Here is a 25,388-nt window from a genome sequence, read left to right as displayed (position 1 = left end):
AAATTTTTGTTACCTTACGCTTAATTTCTTCAAACTCACTTGAGGTAATAAATAATATATTAAAAATTTAAAAAATAATGCAGATGTAAAACCTGTACACTCACCACCTCCAGTGGAATTTGACCAGGATAAATTTGAATAGAAAAATAATTATTTTGTACACCACTGTGTAAAAATTCATTCTTTTCAGGTTTTATAGAATTTGTCTATTAAGTATCTCTTCTCAGTCTTAAACTTGTGTTCACTGCAGCCAGATATAGATGTTCCTTCATTGTGACATGTTTATACTCCTGAATCTGACTTCTGAAAATAAGCAGAGGCCATTCTCCATGTGTTTGGTGTCTTTATACGGCTTTCCTTTCGGTCTGGACCAGTTCTTTACTTGCTGTCATTTCCTTTTATCACTGCATGTAAAATGAGCAAAAAAACCCAGTCATAATATTGCTCTCCACTGGTTACATACTTCCAGACCAAGCTTTTTACTGTTGCGTAAGAAAATCCGAGTCAGCCTACTCTTTGAGTACCTTAACCATTACATTTTTGGAGATAAATTTACAAGATCAAAACCTATTTCTAAAATTCATGCAGATTACAGCCATGTTGTGTACCTTCAGTATTTTTTCTCTTCTACTTTGTGAAGTATCTGTCATTTCATGGCATTAAGTTCATGTTACTTTGTGAAAAGTGAGTGAAAGGATTCATTACTTTCTTTTGACAGTGTATCAATGCAATATTACCCTTGTCATCTATGTGGTCCTACTTCTGCTTCACTGATGACTTATTGTTTACGTATTTGAACACTTTTTTTTTCCTTCTTCTCAGTAGTGAGGCCTTTCTTGATCTTTGTTTTTTCCACCATTTTTCTATAAAATTTACCAGAACTTGTCATCCTTCTGGAATTCTCAGCAGCTGCTGGGGGGCTGGTTTCATTTTTATATCTATATTCTGATAAACTTGTATGAAATACTTTCAGATCCCAAAGAACATGCAAATCAAATACATTAAAATTTAAGATGCAATAAAGGAGATGCTAAAAAATCAAAACTAATATTGAAATGTAAAACAATTATGTGTCATCTGAGCATTTTGCAGCTTGATGACCCTACTGTTATTAACTGCAGATTGCTAACAGCGTGTTAAGGGTTCAGAAGATGTATTATGTAAATACTGAGCATTGTGGTTGTTGTGGAATCTATACAAGGGCATGTTAGGCAGTTATGCTCCTGTGGGACTGAGCCTGCACTTCAAGCTTATTATCCCAAGCACTTGCACAGGAAAATACTCGATTGTAGGATAATCCTGAGGTGCCCATCAGGAGATTTACTGGAGGAAGCATAGGAGTGTTTAAGCTGAAAAATGGACTCAGTGGTTTTTCTAGGTATATGTGAAAGGAACAGACCACAGCTCTGCTCTGAATACTTACAGCCAGGAGAAAAATGCTCTCTTACTATATTCTGGTGGTAATGCCTATGGTGATGTCTACTGCTGCTGGGGGTGATGCCTGTGGTGAAAATAAGACTGCACTGGGTGTCTCAGCTAGGTTGCTCCTCTTTGCGCTGGAAGGGAGCGAAGGGAAATCGCATACAGAGCATCCATGGGCTAACACAATAGTCAGCGCCAGCTATAGGGCCAGGCCAGGATGCTCTGGAATTTATCCAATTGAATCTCGAAAATCTCCGAGGATGGAACTTGCACAGCCTCTCTGGGAAACCTGTTCTACTGCTTGACTGCCCTCATGAGGAAACACTTTTCCTTATAACCTGTTTGACCTGCTCTTGTTCCAACATGTGCCTGCTGTCTGTCATCCTGTTACCACATGCTACTCTGAAAAGTTTAGCTCTGTCTTGATGATCTTCCTGTAAGCACCGGGTGTCTGCTGTTAGTTGTCCCCAGAAGCAGCCCTTCTCCAGGGTGAAAAAACTCAGCTCCCCCAGCTTCTCCTCACCAGGCCAGTGCTCCTGCCCCAGCCATCTCAGTACCACTCTCCTCACCTTGCTCCGTTTTGTTATCTTCCCCATAGTGTGGGGACCAAAACAGAAGGCACTGTCTGGGTACAGTCTAATGCGTGGCAACTACTGGGGAATAAGTCCTTGTCTAGATCTCCTGGCTCTGCTCCTGCTCCAACAGCCCAGGATGCAGTTGACCTCTGCTGCCAGGACACACAACTGGCTCATGCCCAGCTTGCTGTCCACCAGGAGCCCCAAGCGCTTTTCCATAGAGCTGCTGCCAGGCCGTCAGTGCCCAGCCTGTGCTATTGAAGGGGGTTAGTCTGTGCCAGGGGCAGGACTGACTGTTTCTCCCTGTTGACCATCACAAAGTTCTTGTCAGCCCCTTTCTCCAGCCTATCCAGGACGGCAGACCTGCCCTTGAGCACATGGACTCGCCCTCACACTGAAGCGTCGTCTGCAAACGTGGTGAGAGCACACTCGTCACCTCTTCCAGGTTATTGTTAATGATGATCAGGAAGAGCTGAAAATTTTTTTAAGTTATTAATTCTCAGATAATGACTACTTTCTTTTTTTCTGATATCATCATCTCACTTTGGAAGGGTTTATCTGCAGAATAATAAAATGACAAATCAGTATAGAACTGTGTTTTTACTAGTACAAACCAACACTAATAGCTAGAAGCAAGGTATTCTTCAGAGAAAACTAAAAACATTAGGTTGTAAAATAAAATTTTAGCTAATATTTATCAGTTGTAAACATTGGCTTTTCAGAAATTTGTCTCCTATGCCAAAATACCCTTGCATGTTTGGGCCATCTCCTGTTGCTTCTCGGCCCATGTAGTCAGAGAGATCAGACATTTGTGGGATTATCTGTGCTTGTAGGAAAAGTGATGTTACTCACATACCAAGAGATTTAATTTGATTTTGTTTTCTCGCTGGAAACAGATGGAAGAAACAGGAGTCACTTTCCTTTTCAGAAATTTAGGCGTGCTTTCTACCCAATTCTATGCTGAAAAAAGCATGCTATTTTATGGTGGTTTCACAGGGCTGCAATGGGGTTGTGCATGCAAATTGTTGATCTGTTCCTTAGAGGATCGCCAGCAGTATCTGCTTCTTTCAGATGGTGTATGGACGCAGCATCATGTTTTGTTAAAGGGATCAGAGCAAATCATTTAAGGTGCATCTAGATTAGCATGTGGTTCTGATCAGAAGTGCTCTTTTAAGTTATTTTGGCTGTCTTGTGGGATGATCTTTTAGAAAACAAATTGGATTTTTTTAAATGAAGCTGCAAAACAAATGTGGTCCAGGAGTGTTCCTAATTAGCAATGCATTGCAGGCATTGTCGTCAGCAGACTAGATGCAATGCAAACTAGCCCCCTTAAAAGATGTATAGCATTGATCATCCAGACCCTCTGCTGCTGTGGGTCGCTCCTGGCGCACACATTATTCACTCAAGCAGGTGCATCCATAGATCCAGAGTTATGCTGCTATGTCAGTTGATGCAGTAGAGGCACTACCCGGTTAGACTTAGAGGAAGAAACCTGTGTGAACAGATAGTACCTCATCTGTAGGTTGTACTGGCTGACTAACACAAAGGAAACACAATAGAAAAAATATACTCTGAAGTAGAGAGTAAACTAGTAGTGAACAAACTCAGAGGGTTTGGTGGCTGCATCCCTTCTGATGCAGCGCTGCGTTCTAAGCCAGATTTACCCTGTCATTTACTCTGACCTCGCAGTGCTTGGTCTAGTATTCACATACAGATTTGCTAGCATCAGTCGTTGGATGGTACCCTAGCAATAAGCTTCCCACTGTATTGCTTCTAATGATACAGTCATCAGGTTGTTCCTTTACAGTTGTATCATTGTCATGCCGCTTCATTAGCCTTGAAAATGTTTTGGGTTTTTTTTACCAATATCAATATAAACTGGGATTGAAAATTGATGGTCCAATACAGAACAGTGCCACTTGCACTGTGTATGCACTACACTGCTTGGAGCCTGAAGTCCACTGCTCAGTCTCATATTCATCGTGAAGCACAAACTCTTGCATTTCTCTGCAGAGAGCAGATCTGGTTTAGGACACTTAGCCCGTAACTATTAATAATCTAAGCAAGATAATTTCAGAGGGATTGACAGACAGTGTCATCTGAAGATAGCCAGTTTCTTTCTATTCAGAGTCCAGCACTTGTACAACTAACTCAGGAGTCCATAGGATTATAAATAGTTAGTTAATCCAGATTTACGTCCTTAGGACCAATGATTTTCAGCACAGAAAAACCTTTCACTTTTCACAGCCTCTTAAATCATGGTGAGTTTTTAAAAAAGCCATCAGCATTCTAGATTTGCAGCTGGCACGTCACAGGTGTTTACTGGCAAATGTTCCCTCAGGATTCACTCAGGAAAATCCACTTTCTGCATGAAAAGTAGAATATTACACAAAAATGAACATTACTGCTAGCAAGGTAAAGATCACCTCTTTGTCTCATTCACTGAGTGAATCAAATCTCTCTTACCCTAAATCAATAGAGGAAAGAAATGAATTCCCTTTAAAAAAGAAAATTAAATAAGACAGACTTATTCCTCCAGAGGTCTTATTCTGTTACTAGCTTATGCTGTTGTGAATGAAGTTATTTTATAGAGCACTTGTACAGTCATTTTGGGGATTCTAAGCTGTTCACTCTAGCTACTTCTCAGTCCTTTGTTTTCCTATAGGAATCTAAGAAAACTTCCAAATAAGATAATTCTTGCTTAGGTTTGCATTTAATTGCCTTGATTATACTATTTAGAAAAAAACCACCCCAGGTTTTTTACATCTCTTTGGCAACATATCTTACTGATTTCCCCTAACAGTCAAACAGCTTCTTTGATTGGACTTGATTCTTTAATTTCCTTCTCTATTGCTGTATTATTTCTTCCTCTTATTCTTTTCCTGTAATATCAGTATGTCTTTGTATCACATACTTTCTATTTAAAGAAACAGCATTCCTAATTTCGTTTTTCACTTCAGGTGCTGTTTGCATTTATGATTTTTCTGTATATGGAACATTTCCCATTAGAAAAGCCCCACTTGCTCCGTGCCTATTTTCCTTCTGATTCCTCACCTTTGGCTGAGTCAGCACTTTGTGGCTCAAGCATCCGAGACTCGTAACTAAACTGACCTCTCGGATAAATTTCTGTTTCAGCATTTGCCTTAGGGTTTTTTCCCCCTTGATTCATTGCTACTTAAGCTGGCTTCTTAGAGCCAGAAAGTTGGCATGCAGTACCCGTTCTACCCACCCAGCTCTGATGTCAGCCCTTCTGCACAGAAGTTTCAGCACCTCGGAGGATTGTGTGCCGTATACTTTGGTTTCTTATTTTGTGCACATCTCCCGCTCTTTATCTTCTTTACCTCTAACTCAAATCTTTTTTTTCAGACTATATGCTCCACTAAGGTCATCTTAACAGCAGGAAGTGAAGCTTTGTTATGATGCATTGTCTGTGCCACACCCACTGAAAAAGCCACATTTAGTACTGAAATTCTGTTAAAATAAGCATCTTTTATGGAAACAAGAAAAAAATCAAGAAATAACCTCTCTTGCAGATTCTGAGAGATTCTGCTGTCCCTAGAAATCTTACCATAACAAACAACTACAACATCATATTTCCTAAGAATCACCACCTCTGGCATGATGTTTTGAGGAATGATATCCAGAGATTTCCTTATGAAAAAAATTACATACTACAGTCATCTTGCGTTAATACTTAAAGAGCTGAACAGTGTAATTATTCAATGTATTTAAGTTTTCATTTTTGTATATCAGAATACATACAGGTGTCTTTATGTATAATCATTGTTTTATGATCAAAAAGTAGAAGAGGTATTGATACATGCACATACTGGTATTAACAGGGATTGTAGGTCGAAAGCAAGGACTACTTTCTGAAGGAAACTGGGAAATGCATAGTATATTCTGTATACTGTAATTCTAAACTGATATGGGCAATGACTAAGGAAAGTGGGTTCATCTCCTCCTTAAACAGCTCCCATTTAAAAGAGACCTTATGGCACCACTGAGAATCTTTGTCTTAATGAATGAATCAACGTGTTTATTTATTTATTTATTTATTTGCTCTTGATGTACATTGAGTCTGTCTTTATTTCTGTTTATTGAGCAGTCCAGGACAAAATTGATCAGTAGAAAAATTCTTTTCTAGGAGTGTTCTCTCTAGAGACAAGAAACTTCTAATTTTCCCTCTATTTGTGATGAGCTTTCCATATGGTATACGCAATTTTGGTATATGTTGCTGGAATACTTTTTATAACAGAACTCTGTTTACTTCGAAGGGTCTTTTCTTCTCAAATTTTCTTCAAGAGTCTTTTATCTGAATTTCGCCTTTGTATCTTGATTTCAGTCATGCATTACCTTCTTTCAAGTTCTGCCAAGTTCCAGCTCTACATATTTCAGTTTTCCACAATATTCCGCACACTTAAGCTTATACATACTAGAGATGAGAAAAAAATAATATTGTACATAAACTTTGCAGTTGTCTCTGGGATCGTACAGTGTATAAAGATAAACATAATGCATAACTACTCAGGCATTAATTCTTTGTTTAGAATCACTTGGTCTTTAATTCTTATCTTAAGTTCAAGATTTGTATGACTTGTACACAGCATTGGTAAAATACCTCTCCTTTAAAGTTATTGTCAGATAAGTAGGACCTGTCATAGTAAATATGGTTTATATGTATCATACTGTATTTTCTGTTTCTAAAATGGCTGTTTATCCTCCAGCTGCACAACTGTGATGTCCAAGTGTGTTGTGATGGAAGTACAACAGTCCTAACCATGATTTTTATTAGCTAGATTTCCAGGAAAAAGCAAATTTGGAAAAAAATTGGAACAAGTGAATTGTGACTTAATTATTTTTATACATTCCCCAAAATACCAAAAGTCAAAATCCAGACAGTGGTGTGGTATTTTATTTTGTGTCTTTTTTTGACTAAGAACATTTATTTACAGCAGCCGTATAGTGGGAGATTATTATGTGAGATTTTCTTTACTTCAGAAAGCTTGCTTTTAGGATGAAACACAACAAGATAGATACAATGCACAGACAGCTGGGGAAGGAGAAAAGGTAAAGGATAACTGTACAGTCATATTTCCAAAAATGTGAATCTCCAGTATTTGGCTGTTTTGAAATGCATTTACAAGAAAGGCTTAATTTCAGTCACTTCTTCTTGCTATCAGCCTAGTAATTTAAAAGGCATTTATTTATTAAAAGTGCATATGCATGTTACTGCTGTTCAAAACAAAGAAAACCGGAGAAATTTATAAAAGATAGGCATCAGATTTTTATTTAAATAGAAGACCTGTCAGAATACAGCATAGTGTCAGCAACTCTCTTCTGAGTGTTAGGTTGTATCATTGCTGTTCATGTCAAGTTGTCATAACATGCCTGTCATTGCATCTTTCAATTAACCTTAAAACCAAGTCTGAGAATTATACAAGCGATAAAGTTTAAACAGAATCCTTAGATTTAGCAATACTGTCCAACAGCAATCATTCTCTCTTGGTGTTAATGAATTTGAGTTAATGAGTTTGGCCAGTGCCAAAGAGGAGAACATGGGCATCCACCATGTCCTGGACCAGACCTTGCTGGAACTGAACAACCTCTGAGCTGCCCTGGGGACCCCCATCTCTCTTCCCTACCCCACACGTGCACCCCATTGGCATGCTCAGGACATAATCAGCTGAACAGCAACTTGGCCAAATCCACACATCCATTGAGAACAGAAGCCCTGCAGCCTTACACCATGGCTTGGGGGCGTCTTATCTGTGCACAGCCTGACTGGCTCTGTCCTGTCTTCAAGTCCAAATATTAAAGTAGCTTGACAAGATTGAAAATAAAAATAAATTTAATCAGCCTGGAGCAGAGGAGGCCGAGGGCAGCCCTCATGGCGCTCTGCAGCTCCCTCCCAAGGGGAGGAGGAGGGGCAGGTGCTGATCTCTTCTCTCTGGTGACCGATGACAGGACCCGAGGGAATGGCAGGGAGATGTGCCAGGGGAGGGTTAGGCTGGGTGTTAGGAAAAGGTTCTTCCCCCAGAGGGTGGTGGAGCCCTGGAACAGGCTCCCCAGGGAGGCATCATGGCACCAAGTCTGGTGATATTCAAGAAGCACTTGGACAAGGCCCTCAGAGACATGGTGTGAATTTGGGGTGTCTTGTGCAGGGACAGGAGCTGGACTTGATGATCGTTGTGGGTCCCTTCCAGCTCAGGGCATTCTGTGATTCTATATGATTCTAATTTGCAGGATGGCACTTTAAATCACAATAAAATGTTTCACATACAACATTTACTGTGAAATGTAGGTCACTGGAATAGGCTCCCCAGGGAAGTGGTCATTGCTCCAAGCCTGTCAGAGTTCAAGGAGCATCCATACAGCAACACTCTTAGTCACATAGTTTAGTTTTAGGTAGTCCTGTGAGGAACAGGGTATTGGACTCAATGATCGGCTCTGTTGGGAAGGACCTGGGAGTGCTGGGGGACAGCAAGTTGACCATGAGCCAGCACTGTACCCTTGTGGCCAAGAAGGCCAAAAATATCCTGGGGTGCATGAAAAGGAGTGTGGGCAGCAGATTGAGAGAGGATATCCTGCCCCTCTACTCTGCCCTAGTGAGACCACATTTGGAGTGCTGTGTCCAGTTTTGGGCCACCCCAGTTTAAGAAGGACAGGGAACTACTGAAGAGAGTCCAGTGGAGAGTTACCAAGATGATCAAGGGACTGGAGCATCTCCCTTATGAGGAAAGGCTGAGAGACCTGGGTTTGTTCAGCCTGGAGGAGAGAAGACTGAGGGGGGATTTCATCAATACCTATAAATATCTAAAGGGTGGGTGTCAGGACAATGGGACTGGACTCTTTTCATTAGTGCCCAAAGACAGGACAGGGGGCAATGGGCACAAGTTGGAACACAGGAAGTTCCACCTCAATATGAGGAAAAACCCCTTCCCTGTGCGGGTGCCAGAGCAGGGGCACAGGCTGCCCAGGGAGGCTGTGGGGTCCCTTCCCAGGAGACATTCACACCCCGCCTGGACGCGTTCCTGTGCCCCCTGCTCTGGGGGTGCCTGCTCAAGCAGGAGGGTTGGATGGGATGATCTCCAGAGGTCCCTTCTAACCCCTGCCATTCTGTGATTCTGTGATCTTTATGGGTCTCTTCCAACTCAAGTTATTCTATGATTTCTGTTGACTTACACCAGAAGTCTGAAACCTGTATCTACACGGCTCTTTACTTCTTTCCTCTATCCTATAATTTCTTCATTCAGGATGTATGTTTTCTGGGGCAGGGTCCATTCACTATTCTGTTTATAGGAGGACATCCTATTGTTGATGTTCTGTGGATATAGTGGATTTATATATGAATAAATATTATACACCTCTGCAATAAACCACTTCAGACACTTTTCTTTTGATTTCCTTTCTCTGGGAGTAAAGCATAAATAAGCAAGGTTTATTGCCACCATTGCCTTCCTTATTTAATCTGTAGTCCTGTACTCTTACCCTTGCTCTTGTTAAGTATTTTTCTTTTCTGATAAAGCACAGAGCTAGCACTACATTGTCTGACTTTTTCAATGTTTCTTTCCTGTGCTTCCAGAAAACTGAGAAACTTTCACACTGAAAATCCCTTTTTCCCCCATCCAGAACTGCCCTATTTCATTTCCTGCACCTCACAGGCAGCCCCTTATTCTGTATACCACTTTGTGCCTCTTATTATTTCAATGGTCAATGTTATATCAGGGATAGAAAGATTTGGGGGTGTTAAGTATTTCTGAGGTCCCAGCCATGCATGCTAAGAGGTGAATGTGGACAGTTCAACTTGATAGGTCAAATAACCTAGGCTGTTTCTGTAAATGATGTGGTGTTGTTAAATTATTATTAAATATAGTTTTATGTTAATGATGATACTGGTACCAGAATATCACAAAGGACTTTTCTACTGGCAAGACCACATGCCATCTCGACCCATTATGATTCTGTGATTATTATCAATACCGCTACATCAGTCTTTGAATATACAGGTGCTAAGAAAACCATATTTTCTACCTTGCTGCAATACTGCTTCTGTAACCTTCGGTGTTCTCTGTCTACAGCGTTTCTTCCCAACATTGTGATAACTGCAAGGCTGTCTCATTTTTTTGTGTCTATCTTTGCGTTCCAACTCACCTGTCTGATTTCTCCTTTAAGGTAAATAATTACAGTTTAGAAGAAGTTACCCATGAAGAGGCAGTAGCGATACTGAAGAACACATCAGATGTAGTGTATCTGAAAGTTGGAAAGCCCACCACCATTTACATGACCGATCCATATGGCCCACCAGATATTACTCACTGTAAGTGACTTCTGCAACTCATTTTGTAGGAGATATCGGTTTGTCAGATTACTGTGTTTTTTTCAGAGCTTGTCCAAAGCACCCCATTAAATTTTATGAAACAGCTTGGAAGACTACAAAAATAAAATGTTTATTGCCACTTAAGTATGCTGCACTCATGAAATATTACAAATAATAGAACTCTGCTAAAGTGTTTTTGCAGTAAAAGTAACAACGTAGCTGGCATACTGCTATGCTGATTGTCCAGGTATCAGACTGAACTGCAACTCTTGTGACAATTACAGTAATAAGTATATGCAATATATTTTGAAATATGATATGAAATATGTTAGTCTGAACAGTTCATTACTGAAACTCCCTTTTTTCATTTAGTTGGTTATTAAAAACTGTCTGCCTTTAGGTTCAACTACCAGCAGGGACCAGCTGCACCGCCTAACAACTGGATGGCAGTTTCATTTTTGACAAAAGCTTCAGCAACTGATCCATATCTATTTTGATCTCCTGCCAATAATCCTAGGGGCACTTAAATCCATCCAAGGGCTGGGAAAGGCAGATTTTCCTAGTAAAAGTCTAGATATTTAAATTTTTCTGCACTTTTGCATAGTGTCACTACTGTGGACTGACAGAGTGACTGACAAATGGAACAGCTAAATATCCATAATCCTCCTTATTCAGACTGCTCCATAAAAACAGAAGGGAAGGTTTTGTAACCTGCGTGTCAGGTGGTATACTCAACTGTGCTGAGGATACCTATTTAGTTAGCAAATGTTACAACAGATGGCAATCATGTTGTTCAGTAGCAGTCTGGCCTGGATCTTAGCAAAGCCCAAGAAGTAAAAATGTTAAATGTCCCTATCCAATCTCCTGCTTTATAATACTTTACAAAATAATAATTTGGGATTTCTAAACCAGTGTGTTTTATTATGTCAGATAATAGATCAGCAGCATATGAGAAGACAGAAGTAATTCCAGAAGGAAAGTAAAGGTTGAAAAGATTTGCAGTAGCCCATCCCAGGCTGTCAGTGCGTACAGATTCATTTATCCTCAGGGAACCTTTCACTATACCTACAGTTCAGAGTATTTCACAATGGGTAATGGCCTTTCCCTGTAGAGATACTTTGCTTTGAAACATTCTGTATCTCAGCATCTGAAATAAAAGACTGAATCTAATACTAAAAATTTAGCTGTCGTCTTCTCATGAGAAAATTAATCATAGCTCATCGCAGAGTCAGGTATCACTGGCTTTCCTATTTATCATTTCCTTTTCTAATTACATTAACTAGAGACTGAATACAACTATTATTACATCTCTCCAGTCAGAAATATCCCCAGTAACTTCAGAATAGCAAAAGCAAACAAACAACAAAACCCACAGACCCAGTATAGAATCAGACGGCATAGTCCTGTAATTTTCCTATTACTCATTAATATGTAAGAGATTTGTATCCACTTTTTTAAATATACAGATTTACTGTGATCTAAATACCATCTATGTTGGAACTGGATTTTCAATTATATTGGGCATTTTGGCATGTTTAGTAGATCACAGCTTTAAATCTTCACAATACATAATTCTTGCCACACATAAAACTTCCGCTTTTATCCTGCATTAAGCTCTGTGGCGTTAATAGGTGAAGAAATTTGGCAGAAAATAAACCCCCTTGCAATCCAGCTGGTCCTCAGATGTCAGAGGCGCTGGGGGCGGCTGGGCTTGGGTTCTGAGTGATACCTGATTCAGCACTGTTAGTCCGTGAGGGATTCACTAACAGGATGATCACTATTAGTCTTGTCGTGCCCAATAGCGCTTCACGGCCAGATTCACTAATAGTGCGGTTTATTGGAGCAACAGAAATACAGGTTCTTATTAGATTGTCGGTGATAAATACACTGTCTGCAAAGCATGTGCAGGTATAAAGTGCTGAAACACAAAACACAAAATAACAAGCTTGTTCTCTAAATTTCCCAGGGGATCACTTGGTATAACCAAGTGTTCGAGTCTTACCCAATAGGTGTCCTTGGGTAGGGGGAAGAGAGTTCAGCCCATTGACTGACCCCAGTAGTCCATGATGGTATCTCCCCTAATGTCCCTTTCTCTTGGGGACATTTTTGTAATATTTAATGTTTAGGTAGAGCTTGAGTGACTCTAGTCATACATACTTTGGTTATTGATCAGTGTAGAAATTCCTTGCTTTGATTTAAAGGTATAAACTAATTGAAATTCAGAGCTCACGCTCAGTGAGGGGTGGTTGTACCTTGGAGGTGGGTAACTTTAGGATGGAGGCATGTGTTTAGTACTATAATGAGATTATAATGAGCAAAGTTCACCTACAGGGCACGATGTAACTGCACTCATCAGGGCATGGTTCCGTGGTTCCGTCCAGCCTCTGGATCTAGAGTGATTTATGGATGAGTTTGGCCATGGAGCCTTCACTTCACTTCTTCCTCCAGTTAACTCCCTTAGATTAGCACACCGAGCTCCCCCAGTGTTCCCAGCATCTAAGAGGGCAGGTCTTAGGGAACAATCACTGAACCAATTTCCAGCATGCCAAGGGCATTCCAGTCTGGAAGTTAACTTTTATGAAATGTGGATATAACTTTAGCCTCAAAAATTTCAACCTCAATAATTTCACCCCCAGTAATCATTCCACAAGCTCTTACTATGTTACTCCTATGGCTGTATATTGGAGCCAAAAAGCAGTGTGCCTTTAATCTCATTCTATCCTATTTACATTTCCTTCTTCAAGTCAGTCCTAACTGAGGAAAATCTTGTCTCTTAACAAGCCTTTCTTATTCAGACCCCCTCTAAAGAGTCAATCCCTGCAAATAAGCCATCATTATTACTGCTGCTGTTGTTATTATTATTATTAATCTTTCAGGAAAACTCCAGCTGTTCATTCTTTCTTGTTACGTTTTAGGCTCTCTCGGGCAAGGATTGTTCATTTTGATGCTATTTACAGCAATGTGCATGATCTTGGTACTTAACTAAAAAACGGTACTCTTGTGACATCTAATCAAACATGAAAGTCGCTAACTAGAAATGCTTATTCTCATCATCAGCTTATTCTCCACCAATGGAAAATCACATACTCTCTTCTGGAAACAATGGCACTTTAGAGTACAAGGCATCCCTGGCCCCTATCTCACCGGGAAGATACTCACCCATTCCAAAGCACATGCTTGTGGAGGACGACTACACCAGGTCAGATGCTTCTCTTTATTTGTTACCTTTCATGACAACTGCAAAGGACATAGGTAAAGCATTCAAATAGAATGTGGCATATAGTTCTTTTCGCCCATGTTCAGGGGAAGATGAACTGAAACTCTTAGAGGTGTGAAGACAACTAAGCGAAAGATCACACGAACAAACACTGACGTGAGGTCCATGCTGTCTGGGTGCAACCCTGCACTAGTTCCTAAATGACACGGCTGCACTAGAACAATTCTGGCGCTGAGCAAAACTTTCTGCTTCTTAACACAACCTGGAGATCTCAGGAGCAGTTATTCCTCTGGCTCGCTGAATCTATGGGTGGAGGGACTGTATGTGCATTTGTACCTGTACACTCTGAAAGGACCAGCTTGTTTAGTTTAGTGAAAGCAAGGCTGAAATAGCCTGTAATTGCTCTGTGTGCATCCATTGAAAGATAAATGTTATGGAGGGAAAATACTATGGGAAAAGAAAAAATGTGTAAACTGGCTGCGAATAAATATAGGAGGGAAACTGGAAAAGGTTTCTTAACCATTAAAGCAATCATAATATAAAACAGTTGTCTCTGAGAGCATAGAGGTTAAAAGGAAACTGCTTATGCAGTGGCACCTGATACCTTTATAAAAGGGGTTCTTTGATGTGATTATCAGCAAAATGACCCTGGAAATTGCTTCTAATATTTTTTTTTAAATAATCCCAAAAGACTTGTGACTACTGTATGGAAGTATGGTTGCAGAATTGTATCTATATAGCTGACTTCCAGGTAGAAAAGACACATAGGAAAATGTTAGGAGGATTCTTTCATACCTTGTGTTAGATCAACACCAAAAGTCACTGATGAGATAATGTGATTTACCTTTTTGTTTGAAGATCACTACCATTCACTTAGAAGACAACAGTTGCTAAGTTTGTAAAATGAACCCTCATTATAATGTCTAGTACCACAGAAAATGAGAAATTAATTTTTTTTCTGTGTTTCAGTATTTATAATTCATTGTGTTTAAAGCTAGGAGGGGGTTGTTCTGATCATCTAACCTAACCTACTGTGTATCTCAAGCCAAAGAATCTCATCCACTTATGTATTCATCAGCTTCATAGCTTGCTAATTTGCATTTCATTTTTCTTGTTGCATATGATTACAATCTCAAGTTGCTTAACTTGTTGGATCAGACAGATTCAGAGTAACTACACCATGATACAGTGTTTAATCAGGACATAAATGTAGGGAAACCACACCTTCCTTCCCTGTCTTGGCTAAAAGAATTTCTCCTTTGTTTTGATTGAGGATGCAAGGCTGACATCGCTTTCCTTCAACTTATGAGATATTGAATTAGGATGAATTTTCTCTAAAGGGTTCCAAGAAGTTACATTTTAAAAATTATTAGCTAAAACATTGATGTCATTAAATTGTGCATCAAAGCTTTAGCTGGGCTAGTACTGACCTCGTAATTTCTAAAATGCCTGTGTGTAGAAGAATACCGATATAGTGTCTAGATTACAATGATGAAGGCTTTGTCAATAAGCTTGCAATGCTGAATTTTCTCCTTCTGTAATGAGGTATCAACACCATTATTACTGAGAAAGAGTTGGCAAAGTTTGAAAATAGCAAAAAAATGCATTCTTAAAAGTTCATAATAGCTAAGGACACCAAGCAGTCACAGAAAATGAAGGAATTAATCCTAAAAAAGGAGAAAAGCTACCCTGAGAATTAAAAGACCATTTAAACAGTTAGAATACCTGTAAGGTTAGGAAGAAGTATCTTTAGAGAGTCCTGCATTTCTTTGTGTTCCATGTAGCTGATTTTAACTTTCTAACTGCTTCTACAAAAAAAAATAAAAAAAATAAAAAAAGAAAGAACAGTCGTAGAAGAGAAGTCAATGACAGTCCTAGCCCATTAGGTCAACAGATACCCAGTAGAAAGCATACTTGCTCAAAGAACCACGCAGAATATATAATGAAATTAATTACTATCTCTTTTTGACCATTTTAGGAAGAAAGATGTATCCTGATATTTTTAGTTTGTTTCTAAACAAGCTAATTTTGCTGGTGTAGCTCCTGACAGTAAAATCAAATACTGACACAGCCTGGTTCTCGACTGAGGTGTTCACACCAATGTCCATTTTGTATTATTTGGGGGAAAAAAAGAACCCCCAGAAAAGCCGTGCATATTCTGTGAAATGCTCGTCTCCTGTGTTCTTCTTCCTACCTGGATTTGCATATTAGTGTGTTGTCTAATGAAGGGCTGATGTCCAAAGTCTTCTCTGGCATTGGCACTATCGACAGGAGAGGCTGGTGGTGCAAGCATGACCTTCTGGGGAAGGTGTGCAGTGCTGGCAGAAATAAAGGTGTCGAGTAGCAGGAGCAGACCCTGAATGCAACAGAGCAAATCAGATTAAAATCTTATAGTCCTAAACAAGTATTTACTTCAGACTATTGAAAAAGAAGAGGCTATTATGAACTTAATGATATTAGTGGTAATAGTTTATATACGACAGTGATACCCAGAATACAAAAGCACAAAGAAAATTAATGTAGTCATAAGAAAAATGGCACTTCTTGCCATTGCATTTCCTCGCTGGGCATGTATCATACTGCATTGAGACACATCCAAACAAGTGCCAGAGACAAGTTTTCTCCTCTGACCACAACGACTAAGAAGCTCTGACCTTCAAAACTGAACCATTTAACCCTTGAACAATGCTAAGCCTTTTTTTTTTTTAATGTCCATGTAGCTAATTATTGCCTATTGATTCAAGTGGAACTATTGAAAATGCCGCAGTTAATTCTCACCGTGATTTTCACAGCTATGAACTGAGAATAGTGAATGCACTCTTTCTGTGCAATGCCATAGGATTTGCTGATGAGTCTGCCATTAAAATAAAAAGATATTTGGAAAGTCCTTGTTGCTGACCAGTTTAGACAGACTTAAAATCTTTTGGGAAGTTAATTATCATATTGATAATTTCAGTGAAACCTATAGATCCCTTGATTGCAGCATTTATAATTAGGTTTCCTCACATAATTTTTTATAATTAAGATGATTGCCAACTACTGCAGTGCTATCCATTAAAACTACCTGGTTCTTGCTATAATAGGGTTTCAGGGTTAATTTACATGTTGATCACATAAGGAAATTTATTACCCGTGCAGTCATAATATGGCAACACTTCTGGCGGATTTTCATTTGTGCCAGCTAAAAAATATTTGGAATGGTAACTTCTCCATTATAAGAGAATTTCTCTTATAAAAGAAGTCTTCTTATAAGGAGACTTCTCCTCTCTAAGAGGCTTTTGCAATTTTATAATTCTTTGTACACGAGATTTGAGTGAGGTTGATGACAAGATTTCTTTTAACTTACTTGCTATAATGAATCTATCAGTGAAGCTTAAACAGTTGAACAATCAACTCAATTTGTCCACTTTCTCTTACTTTTCATATTTTGTTTTTCTATTTTTTGTTCCAGTTCTGATATTTTTTCACCAAAATACTTTTATTTTGCATAACATAAATGTTTCTTTTGATAAAAACTTGTATTTCTTTGGTCTGATATTGAATCTGCATCTGAAAAAAATTCAGTACAAATTTTACTTAATAAAACTCTGGGGAAAAAATAACCTGAGCACAAGGGATAGAAAAGTAGAAAACCATCTTCACCCACAAGTTTTAATGCAGCTGGATGTTGTCTTTTAATTAGTGAGCTTTTGTAAGTTGTGTGTATCATTGTTCCAAGATGCTGCCACTGATGGGCATAATTTACTTTTTGGTTTGATGGATTCATTTGAAATTCACTGGGGATGGAAGCTTTGTCTTCCTGTATTTTTATAAAAATTGTCACCTTTTAGATTTTAAATAAAATAGCACAACTTCAGGTTAGTAGAATGTGGGATCAAAAGTAACTCTATCAATACAATCATCATCATTCTGCAAGTAAGTCCTTATTATTTTAGTTTCTAGTAAGATTAAATTGTTGTGCGGGCAATGCAAGAGATTCCTTGATTGCATTGCTGACAATTTCCTAATGCTGCTAGTGGGAAGAAACAGGAATAATTCTCTTCTTGACCTGCTGCTTACAAAAAGGAAAGAATTAGCGGCAAAGGTGGTGCTAAATAATAGCTGGGATCAGAGTGACCATGAGTTGGTTCAGTCAATGATTCCAAGGAAGTCTGAAAGATGGTCAGCAAGTTATGAGTGTAGACCTCAGAAGAGCAGACTTCAGCCTTTCTGGAGAATTGTTAAGCAAGATCTCTTGGGATGCTGCTACAGAGACATAGGGTCCATGAAAGATGGATGATTTCTCAATTAAACGTACTGAGAACTCAGGAATGACCCATCCTGTTGAGCAGGAAGGAAGGGGATTCAGCAGAAGGCCTTCCTCCTCCTTGGCTGAGCAAAGTGCTTTCTGATGACCCAAAATGCAAGATGTAGGCAAGCGTTGCTTGACTGCTTAATGACAAAATCAGAAAGCTGATTGATCTGAGCCAAGACTTAGAAGGGTCATAAAGGAAAACAAAAAGTGATTCTGCAGGTGTGCTACTTTCAAAAATGAAGGTAAAATTTGATGAAGGGAAAAACTGAAGGGGGAGCAGGGAAGACAATGTAATGACAGACAATACAGAAAAAGCTGAAGTACTCAACATCATCTTTGCCAGGCGCTTAAGAGACCAGAAGGTAATTGGAATAGTCAGCATAAATTTACCAAAAGCAAATCATGTGCTTGCCCAGCCTGGTCGCCTTTCCTGATGAAGTGAGTAGCTGCACGGATGAGGGGAGAGCAGTGAGTGTCCTATACCAACCAGTGCCACACAGAGGTGCTGCCTTGAGCAGGAGTGCCTCTTTGCTGGGTGAAAACACAGCTGACTCCAAAGGCATTCCTGACCCATGTCATAACTCCTACAGATGTGCATCTGGGATCTGCTGTGGGGCACATGGTGATTCCTCTTCTCCACTAGTTGCCCTGGGGAGTGGCTGCAAAGGTATTTCTCACCTCTTCTGTGGGCAGGAGAAGCTGTAACACGGGGAGCACCCTCTAAAACTCCTCCAGCAGGAGTTAGATAAACATGTACAACTAATCCATAGCTGGAAAGAAGATCTGATTTGTAAAGGTTTGGAAACCTTCTGGATAGCCTTTCAGGTGTCTCCTGGATTATATGCTGTCACCTTGCTCATTAGCCTTCTCCCAGCATGGCTGTGCTCATTTGCATGCAACATCAGACTTTGGTAAGGCTTTTGACGGTCTCCCAGAGCACTCTTGTTTGAAAGCTGAGGAAGTGGACTAAAGGAAGAGACTGGGTTGGGAACTGACTAAACCAGTAGGCTCAAAGGGTAATGGCCACCACTTGACATCTGTCAGGTGGTCAGTGATGAGCAAAGTAGCTCAGGATACCTTGGGCATCAGTGAATATCTTAATCAATGACCTAGATCATGACACAGGGTGCACCCTCAGCAATGTTGCAGAGGATAATAAATTAAGGGGGAGTGGTTAACGTGACAAATGGCAGAGCTATATTCCAGAGTGATCTTGATATACTCGAGCCAGGAGAAACCTCATAAAGTTCAGTAAGAAGTCTGCACCTCAGATGGAACAGCTGCACACACTGGTACAGGCCATGAAACAAATATCTGAACTGCAGCTTCACTGAAAATGACCTGGAGGTTACAGCAGATGCCAGGCGGAGCATGAAGCCAGGAGTGCACTCTCATGCCCAGTCAGGCAGTCAGCATACAAGGCTCTATTAGGAGAAGCATGGCCAGCAGAAAAAGATATGTTATTTTCTAGAAGACTCTGACTAATTCTTGTTCTTTGATTTAAAGAGGGTTGTGGGAAAACAGGAGAGGGTCCAACAGTTTCTCAGAGTCCTAAATCAGATAGAGATTAGGTGGATTTTTGAGAGAATTTGGGCTTGTTTAATGTTGTGAAGAGGAGATTAAGGAGCAGACTAAGAGCACCCTATAAGTATTCTGTAGCAAAGATGATGAAAATGAACTCTTCCCAGTAGACCAATGGCTGCAAGTGTTGGCTTTGGATGTTCTGATTTCAATTTGAGAAGAGAAAGAGGTGCCAGGTGGGTGGAGTAGTGCTGGAGCAGGTTGCTTAGAAGGGTTGTGAAATATCCACCCTTTGAGACTTTTAAGATTTGGCTAGATAAAATCATGGCTGATCTGATCTAGTGTTGGCAATAATCCTGCTTCAAGCACAAGATTGGATGAGACGACCTACAAAGATGCATTCCAACCACATTTTCTATGGTAGTAGGAAGAAAAAGAGGGGGTTTTTTGTTTGTTTTGGTCTTTTTGGGGACTATTCATTACTAATACAGCTGAGAGAAGAGTTACAATTTACTCCATAGCAGATGTCTGCCTTCCTAGTTCCAGAAATGTTGATATTATAACCTAAAAATCCTGTAGCTTTTAGGTGTTCATTCCTTCTGTCTTTAGTGAAAAACACAGGCAAAAGAGTCATAAAAATAAAGAACTACCATCTTGAGTTTTTACTTCCTCTTTAACTTCAGAAAATGGTAACATCAAACTTCTGTGCTTCAGCTGATAAAAAATTCACTTTAACATTTAACTCTGGCTAGATATTAAAGATTCATGGATGAAAAAAGCTGTCTGAGTTATCTGTTTTGCTGTGAAAAGCATGTTTGATTTTTTTTTACATGCATCTTTCCAAAATAACATTTTCTGGACGAGGAGGAGGTGCTGGGGATTGGGAGGAAGAAAAAGGAGAGCCATTAAGTTGAAGTCTCAGGGGATTTTTTTTCCTGCATTCCTCAAATGTTTCTTCTTTACTTATATAAACTTGCTAGCTGCATTGAGGATATTTTATGGAAACATTTTAAAATTTTTAGTGGTACACAGATTTGACTTTTCAATATTAAACCATTACAACTAATATTAGGGTTTGTGTGTTATAAAACTATCAATAACAGTTTTCTGACAATGGTTTTATGAAGCACAACAGTAGGAAAAAAGAACTGCAGTTTTTCGTAATGAGTCCTGAAAACTGTTCCTTTGGGATCTCTAATGAGTTGAATTAGATCATCCACTGGCAAAATAATCTGCATGTTTTAAAAGCGTATATTTACTGAAAGGAGTTAGCTGCATTTCCTATTAGTTTTTGTGTGGGAACAGAATTGAAACTTATGTTTCCCAATCAAAGAAGATCTTCAAATGGTGGATTTTATACCATGTTTTTGACCTGATGTTAATATACAAGTGATGAGTAAAAGGTACGTAGAAGTACTCTGATGAAGTTATATGAATATGTGTGAGCTCTGAACAATCGTACACCATGCTTAACACAAACTCAGCATGTCACCTATGCCCTGAAGAGAATAAACTATATGTAGTAATATGGGGAGACTGATAATGCCTTTTATTTATTCTTCCTATTAAACCACTTGTAACTTTGGCAGATTAATTGTTCAAGTTAAGATTTTCATGCTCAGTTTTTGCCTGGGGCTGCATTTGTTTATCCAGGAGTAGCAAAGGTTGCATGTTTGTTTTGCTTTAAAATTTAGTAGAAATTATATCTATTATTTTTTACGTCATTTTAATTAACATCTATTATTATCAAATTAAATTACATTTAGTTTTAACCATAGCAGCTTGGTCATTTAAGGGAGGGAGGGAGAATTACATGGCTTAGTTCACATTCTATTCTATTCTATTCTCTGTTAAAAAATGTTGTGATATAATATTTTAAATACTGTCATAGTCCATATACAGCTTCAGGGTGTTGAAGTATGGGAGCCGATGAAACTGAATCCACATAGTATTTCTACTGCATGTGTGAAAATCTATCTAAATGGCAACATATATAAGTCTTTGGAAAAACTGAAGTTCATTTATCCTCTAAAATGCATCTAATATTTTTCTGCAGTAGAAGTCTTTAAGATTCCGTACTCACCCTGCAGTATATCAAAGCATCTCACAATTTTGTAATACTGACTAGATTATTTAAAACAGCCAGCATGATTGAGCACAGCATTGTCAGGCCAAAGCTAGTTTTTCCCTCTACTTATTTCTTCCATCCCTTTCTGACACAGAAACATAACCAGGAGTGATTCTGTTCTGTGCTCTGAATGCCCAGTCCTGACAGATTTTAACATTGCAAAAACTGATGGAACAGGGGGATTGTGTTTGGGAAGGCGTTATGGTGAGACTGAGTGTGAAAATGAGGGAGAGCTTGTCACTTGTGAGAGAGTGGAAATCACAAGAAGGGAAGACTGGTATTTATTGGGTAAGAAAACTTGGATTTGGAAGGGAAATTTAGGGCATGGAAGAACCAAAGTGAGAAATGGGTGAAGAGGCATGAAGAAGCAGTGGAGGAAAATAGCCTGGAGAAGAGCAGCAATGAATTTCAGGGCTGCTGAACCAGCAACTCCCTCAGAGAGTGAGACATGAGGTTTGGGATAATCGATGGTTGTGCAAGAAGACTGGGGCAAGGAACAGAGACAGAGAACAGGTAGGAAAAGTTGCTGATAAGGTGCTGGTAGGCTCTGGCTAGAGCCATCCCTCAGTAGAAGAATGAAGAGGAACCCAGGTTGCTGGGGTTTGCATGATGTATGCATGATCCCACCAGGCAGAATGTCATGATAGTTCATCTGCATTGCCTGTTCATCTGGAGGATGACTGACTGCTGCTGCTACTGGTTATTCTGTCTCTCACATGGTAGAGTTCTCATGCTCTAGCTCTTAGTTGGCAACCCTACTGATGATTATGTTGAGTTCAATATGGTGTCCCATAATAGTATTTCGTTTGTGGTTTAGTCTTTGATCAATCTCAGGAATTTTTTTTAAAAAAAATAATTAAAAGAACACTATTCAAGTGTGGTGGGTTGACCCTGGTTGGACTCTAGGTGCCCACCAAAGCTTCTCTATCACCCCCTGTCCTCAGCTGGAAGGGGGAGAGCAAATATAATGAAGGTCTCATGGGTCGAGATAAGGACAAGAAGAGATACTCAGCAGTTACCGTCACAGACAAGAGACTTGACTTGGAGAAATTAGCTTAATTTATTAACAATCAAAATCAGAGTAAGGTAATAAGAAATAAAACCAAATCTTAAAACATCTTTCCCCCACCTCTCCTTTCTTTCCTGACTTTACTCCTAATTTTCTCTACATCCTCCCCCCAATCGGTGCAGGGGGATGGAGAATAGGGTTTGTGGTCAGTTCATCACAGGTTGTCTCTGCCACTCCTTCCTCCTCAGAGGGGCACTCCTCACACTCTTCCCCTGCTCCAGCGTGGGGTCCCTCCCATGGGAGACAGGCCTCCACAAACTTCTCCAATGTAAGTCCTCCCCATGGGATGCAGTTCTTCACTAACTGCTCCAGTGTGGGTCCCCCATGGTTCCACAGGTCCTGCCAGGAGCCTGCTCCAGCGTGGGCTCCAGCGTGGACTCCAGCATGGGCTCCCCATGGCATCACAGCCTCCTTCTGGCACATCCACCCGCTCTGGTGTTGGGTCCTTCACAGGCTGCAGGTGGATATCTGCTCCACCGCTAACCCCCACAGGCTGCAGGGGCACAGCCTGCCTCACCACGGTCTTCACCAGGGGCTGCAGGGGAATCTCTGCTCCGGAGCCTGGAGCACCTCCTCCCCCTCCTTCTTCACTGACCTTGCTGTCTGCAGGGTTGTTCCTCTCACATATTCTCACTCGTCTTTCTGGCTGCAATTGTACAGGGCTTTTTTGTTTCCCCTTCTTAAATACGTTATCCCAGAGGCACTACCACCATCGCTGACGGGCTCAGCCTTGGCCAGCAGCAGGTCCGTCTTGGAGCCAGCTGGCATTGGCTCTGTCAGTCAGACATGGGGGAAGTTCTGGCAGCTTCTCACAAGCCACACCTGTAGCCCCCCCCAACCCAATACCAAAACCTTGCTACACAAAGCCAGTACATCACATTACACATTAAGTGTTCAGTTAAGAAAAGAAAAAATTAAGTTTCTCTGTATAACCTCAAATTGGACCCTTGGTGAAATAAAATGGCATAGTTTTCAGTTATGCTATCCTCTAAAAATGCCTACTTGTAGAATATCTGTCAACAGCTTTTTAGAAAAAAAGAAGTCACAGTTGTATTTCCAAGCCCTATGTTATTATTCATTCCTTTCAATGAAGCAAGAAATTGCTAAATTACAAAGCAACTATTTTTTATTTCATGTATTACACAAATTTTTCAAATTAATTGTTAAACTACAAATGCATAGTAATTGTTTGCCTACCATAATATTTCATTTTGCTATCCCAAATTCATTTAAAATAATAAGTCTTAATTTGGGAGAATAATTTATATTAAAATAAAAATTTAGTCATTGTCACGTCACCAGACAACCTCTTATGTCCTGAGTAATCTACACATAGTTAATCAGGACTGTCAGAGATCCCCGAGTAATAGGATTTGACTATTTCTAATACAGTCAGTGGAAGCTACTTACTACTTAACACTTTAAAAAAAAATAATCTCAGATTCTGCTCTAGTGTTTGCAGGGAGATTTCTGAAATGACATGGTAGGACTGGCAGTGATAACGCACAGAAATGGTAAGTAACATTTAATAGTGCACAGAGGAAAAAGTTAACCCTAAGTACATACCACATGTATCATGGACACAGACTCTTAAAGCAGCTATTACCACTTAAGAAAGACACCTTGGGGTGATTGTGGTTAGTTCAGTGACATTGTCAGCTCAGTACTCAAGAGAAGTCAGGAAGGTAAGCATGGAAATAGGATGTGACAGGAAAGGAAAATAAGAGAGTGCAAAACATAATGTTTTTCTGTATGAATACTACAGGGAGGCAAGTGGAAAAAGCCCCAGGACAGAGTGACAGAGAAAAGCAGGGGTGTAGCATGGTTTCCAGGCACAGCTAAATAACCAGTAATTCCAGTGTAGAAGAAAGATGTCAGAGAGAGATAGAACAGAGATCTGCAAAAGTACCTGTTGCATAGAGAAGGCAACAGACGACGGCTATTAGCACTTTCTTACAACTCAGAAATCAGGGAGTTAAAAGCACATTGCCAAGTAAGTTTAAAATACAGAAGAAAAGAAGTTTTTGAAATGTTACCATATATTATCAATGTGCAAACAAGTAACAGGCTTAAAATACAAAAAGGTAGAGGGTTGTGGAAATCGTTGCCACAGGGTGCTGTGAAGCCTAAGAATATAAAAATGTTCAAACACGGATAAGTGCTCAAATTCATGGTGGGTAGGCCCACTAACCACAATTTATTTGGATTTAGATTCTGGTCTACATGGTCCCTAACCTGCTGATTTTCAGCAGCTGAGCATGGAAGGGCCATTCTTTACTGACCCTGTGTCCTAAAAAGCCACTGCAAAGGACTAGGGCCTTTGGTCTGATAGTCTCACCATTCTTACATGAAACAGCCTTCTTTTTCATTACTACAACAGAAAATCATTACTGTTTTTTCTCAAATTAAGCAGTCATTTAATTTCCTAATTCCTAATGGCTAAGAATTATGAGTGTAGAATTTGGTGTAGAATATTAAAAGTTCTAAATTGTACTTATGCCTTCTTGTAGGCCATTTCATTTGAAAACCCGATTAAAATGTTTAAATAATATTGTTAAGAGGAACAAGGCAATCCTTATTCTTCATTACAGTGCTAAAAATTTGCTGTAATCTTAAGCACTTGTTTTGCAGTTACAGAAAACTTTAAGGCTCATGAAAATAGTAGTTAATAATGGAAAAAGCTGAGAAATCATTGATTATAAAGGATTTCCAGAAAGAACTAAGGCAATGTACTTCCAGTATTTTCTTCCAGCTCTTCGTACCCCTCCTCTGTCTTTCATTTAGTTGAAATGAGTGAGTCTTCTTTGAATTGCCAGGACACAACCTATGAAATAAAATCAAC

At 39.7% G+C, this 25,388-nt stretch overlaps 1 protein-coding gene across 15 annotated transcripts in view; it reads left to right on the top strand.

Annotated features, from left to right (window-relative positions):
- Nucleotides 1–25,388, top strand: part of DLG2 (discs large MAGUK scaffold protein 2) — an 883,409-nt gene that overhangs the window by 584,344 nt on the left and 273,677 nt on the right. For all 15 annotated transcript variants that reach the window (XM_064441431.1, XM_064441436.1, XM_064441434.1 and 12 more), the window contains 2 exons: nt 10,173–10,317; nt 13,375–13,516. In XM_064441431.1, coding sequence (XP_064297501.1) covers nt 10,173–10,317; nt 13,375–13,516 — 287 coding nt within the window. The remainder of the gene's footprint in view (nt 1–10,172; nt 10,318–13,374; nt 13,517–25,388) is intronic.

This window comes from Phalacrocorax carbo, chromosome 1 (assembly GCF_963921805.1).
Source record: "Phalacrocorax carbo chromosome 1, bPhaCar2.1, whole genome shotgun sequence".
NCBI classification, from domain to species: Eukaryota; Metazoa; Chordata; class Aves; order Suliformes; family Phalacrocoracidae; genus Phalacrocorax; species Phalacrocorax carbo.
The sequence above is the reverse complement of the archived record's forward strand: the minus strand, read 5'-3'. Positions and strand labels throughout refer to the sequence as shown.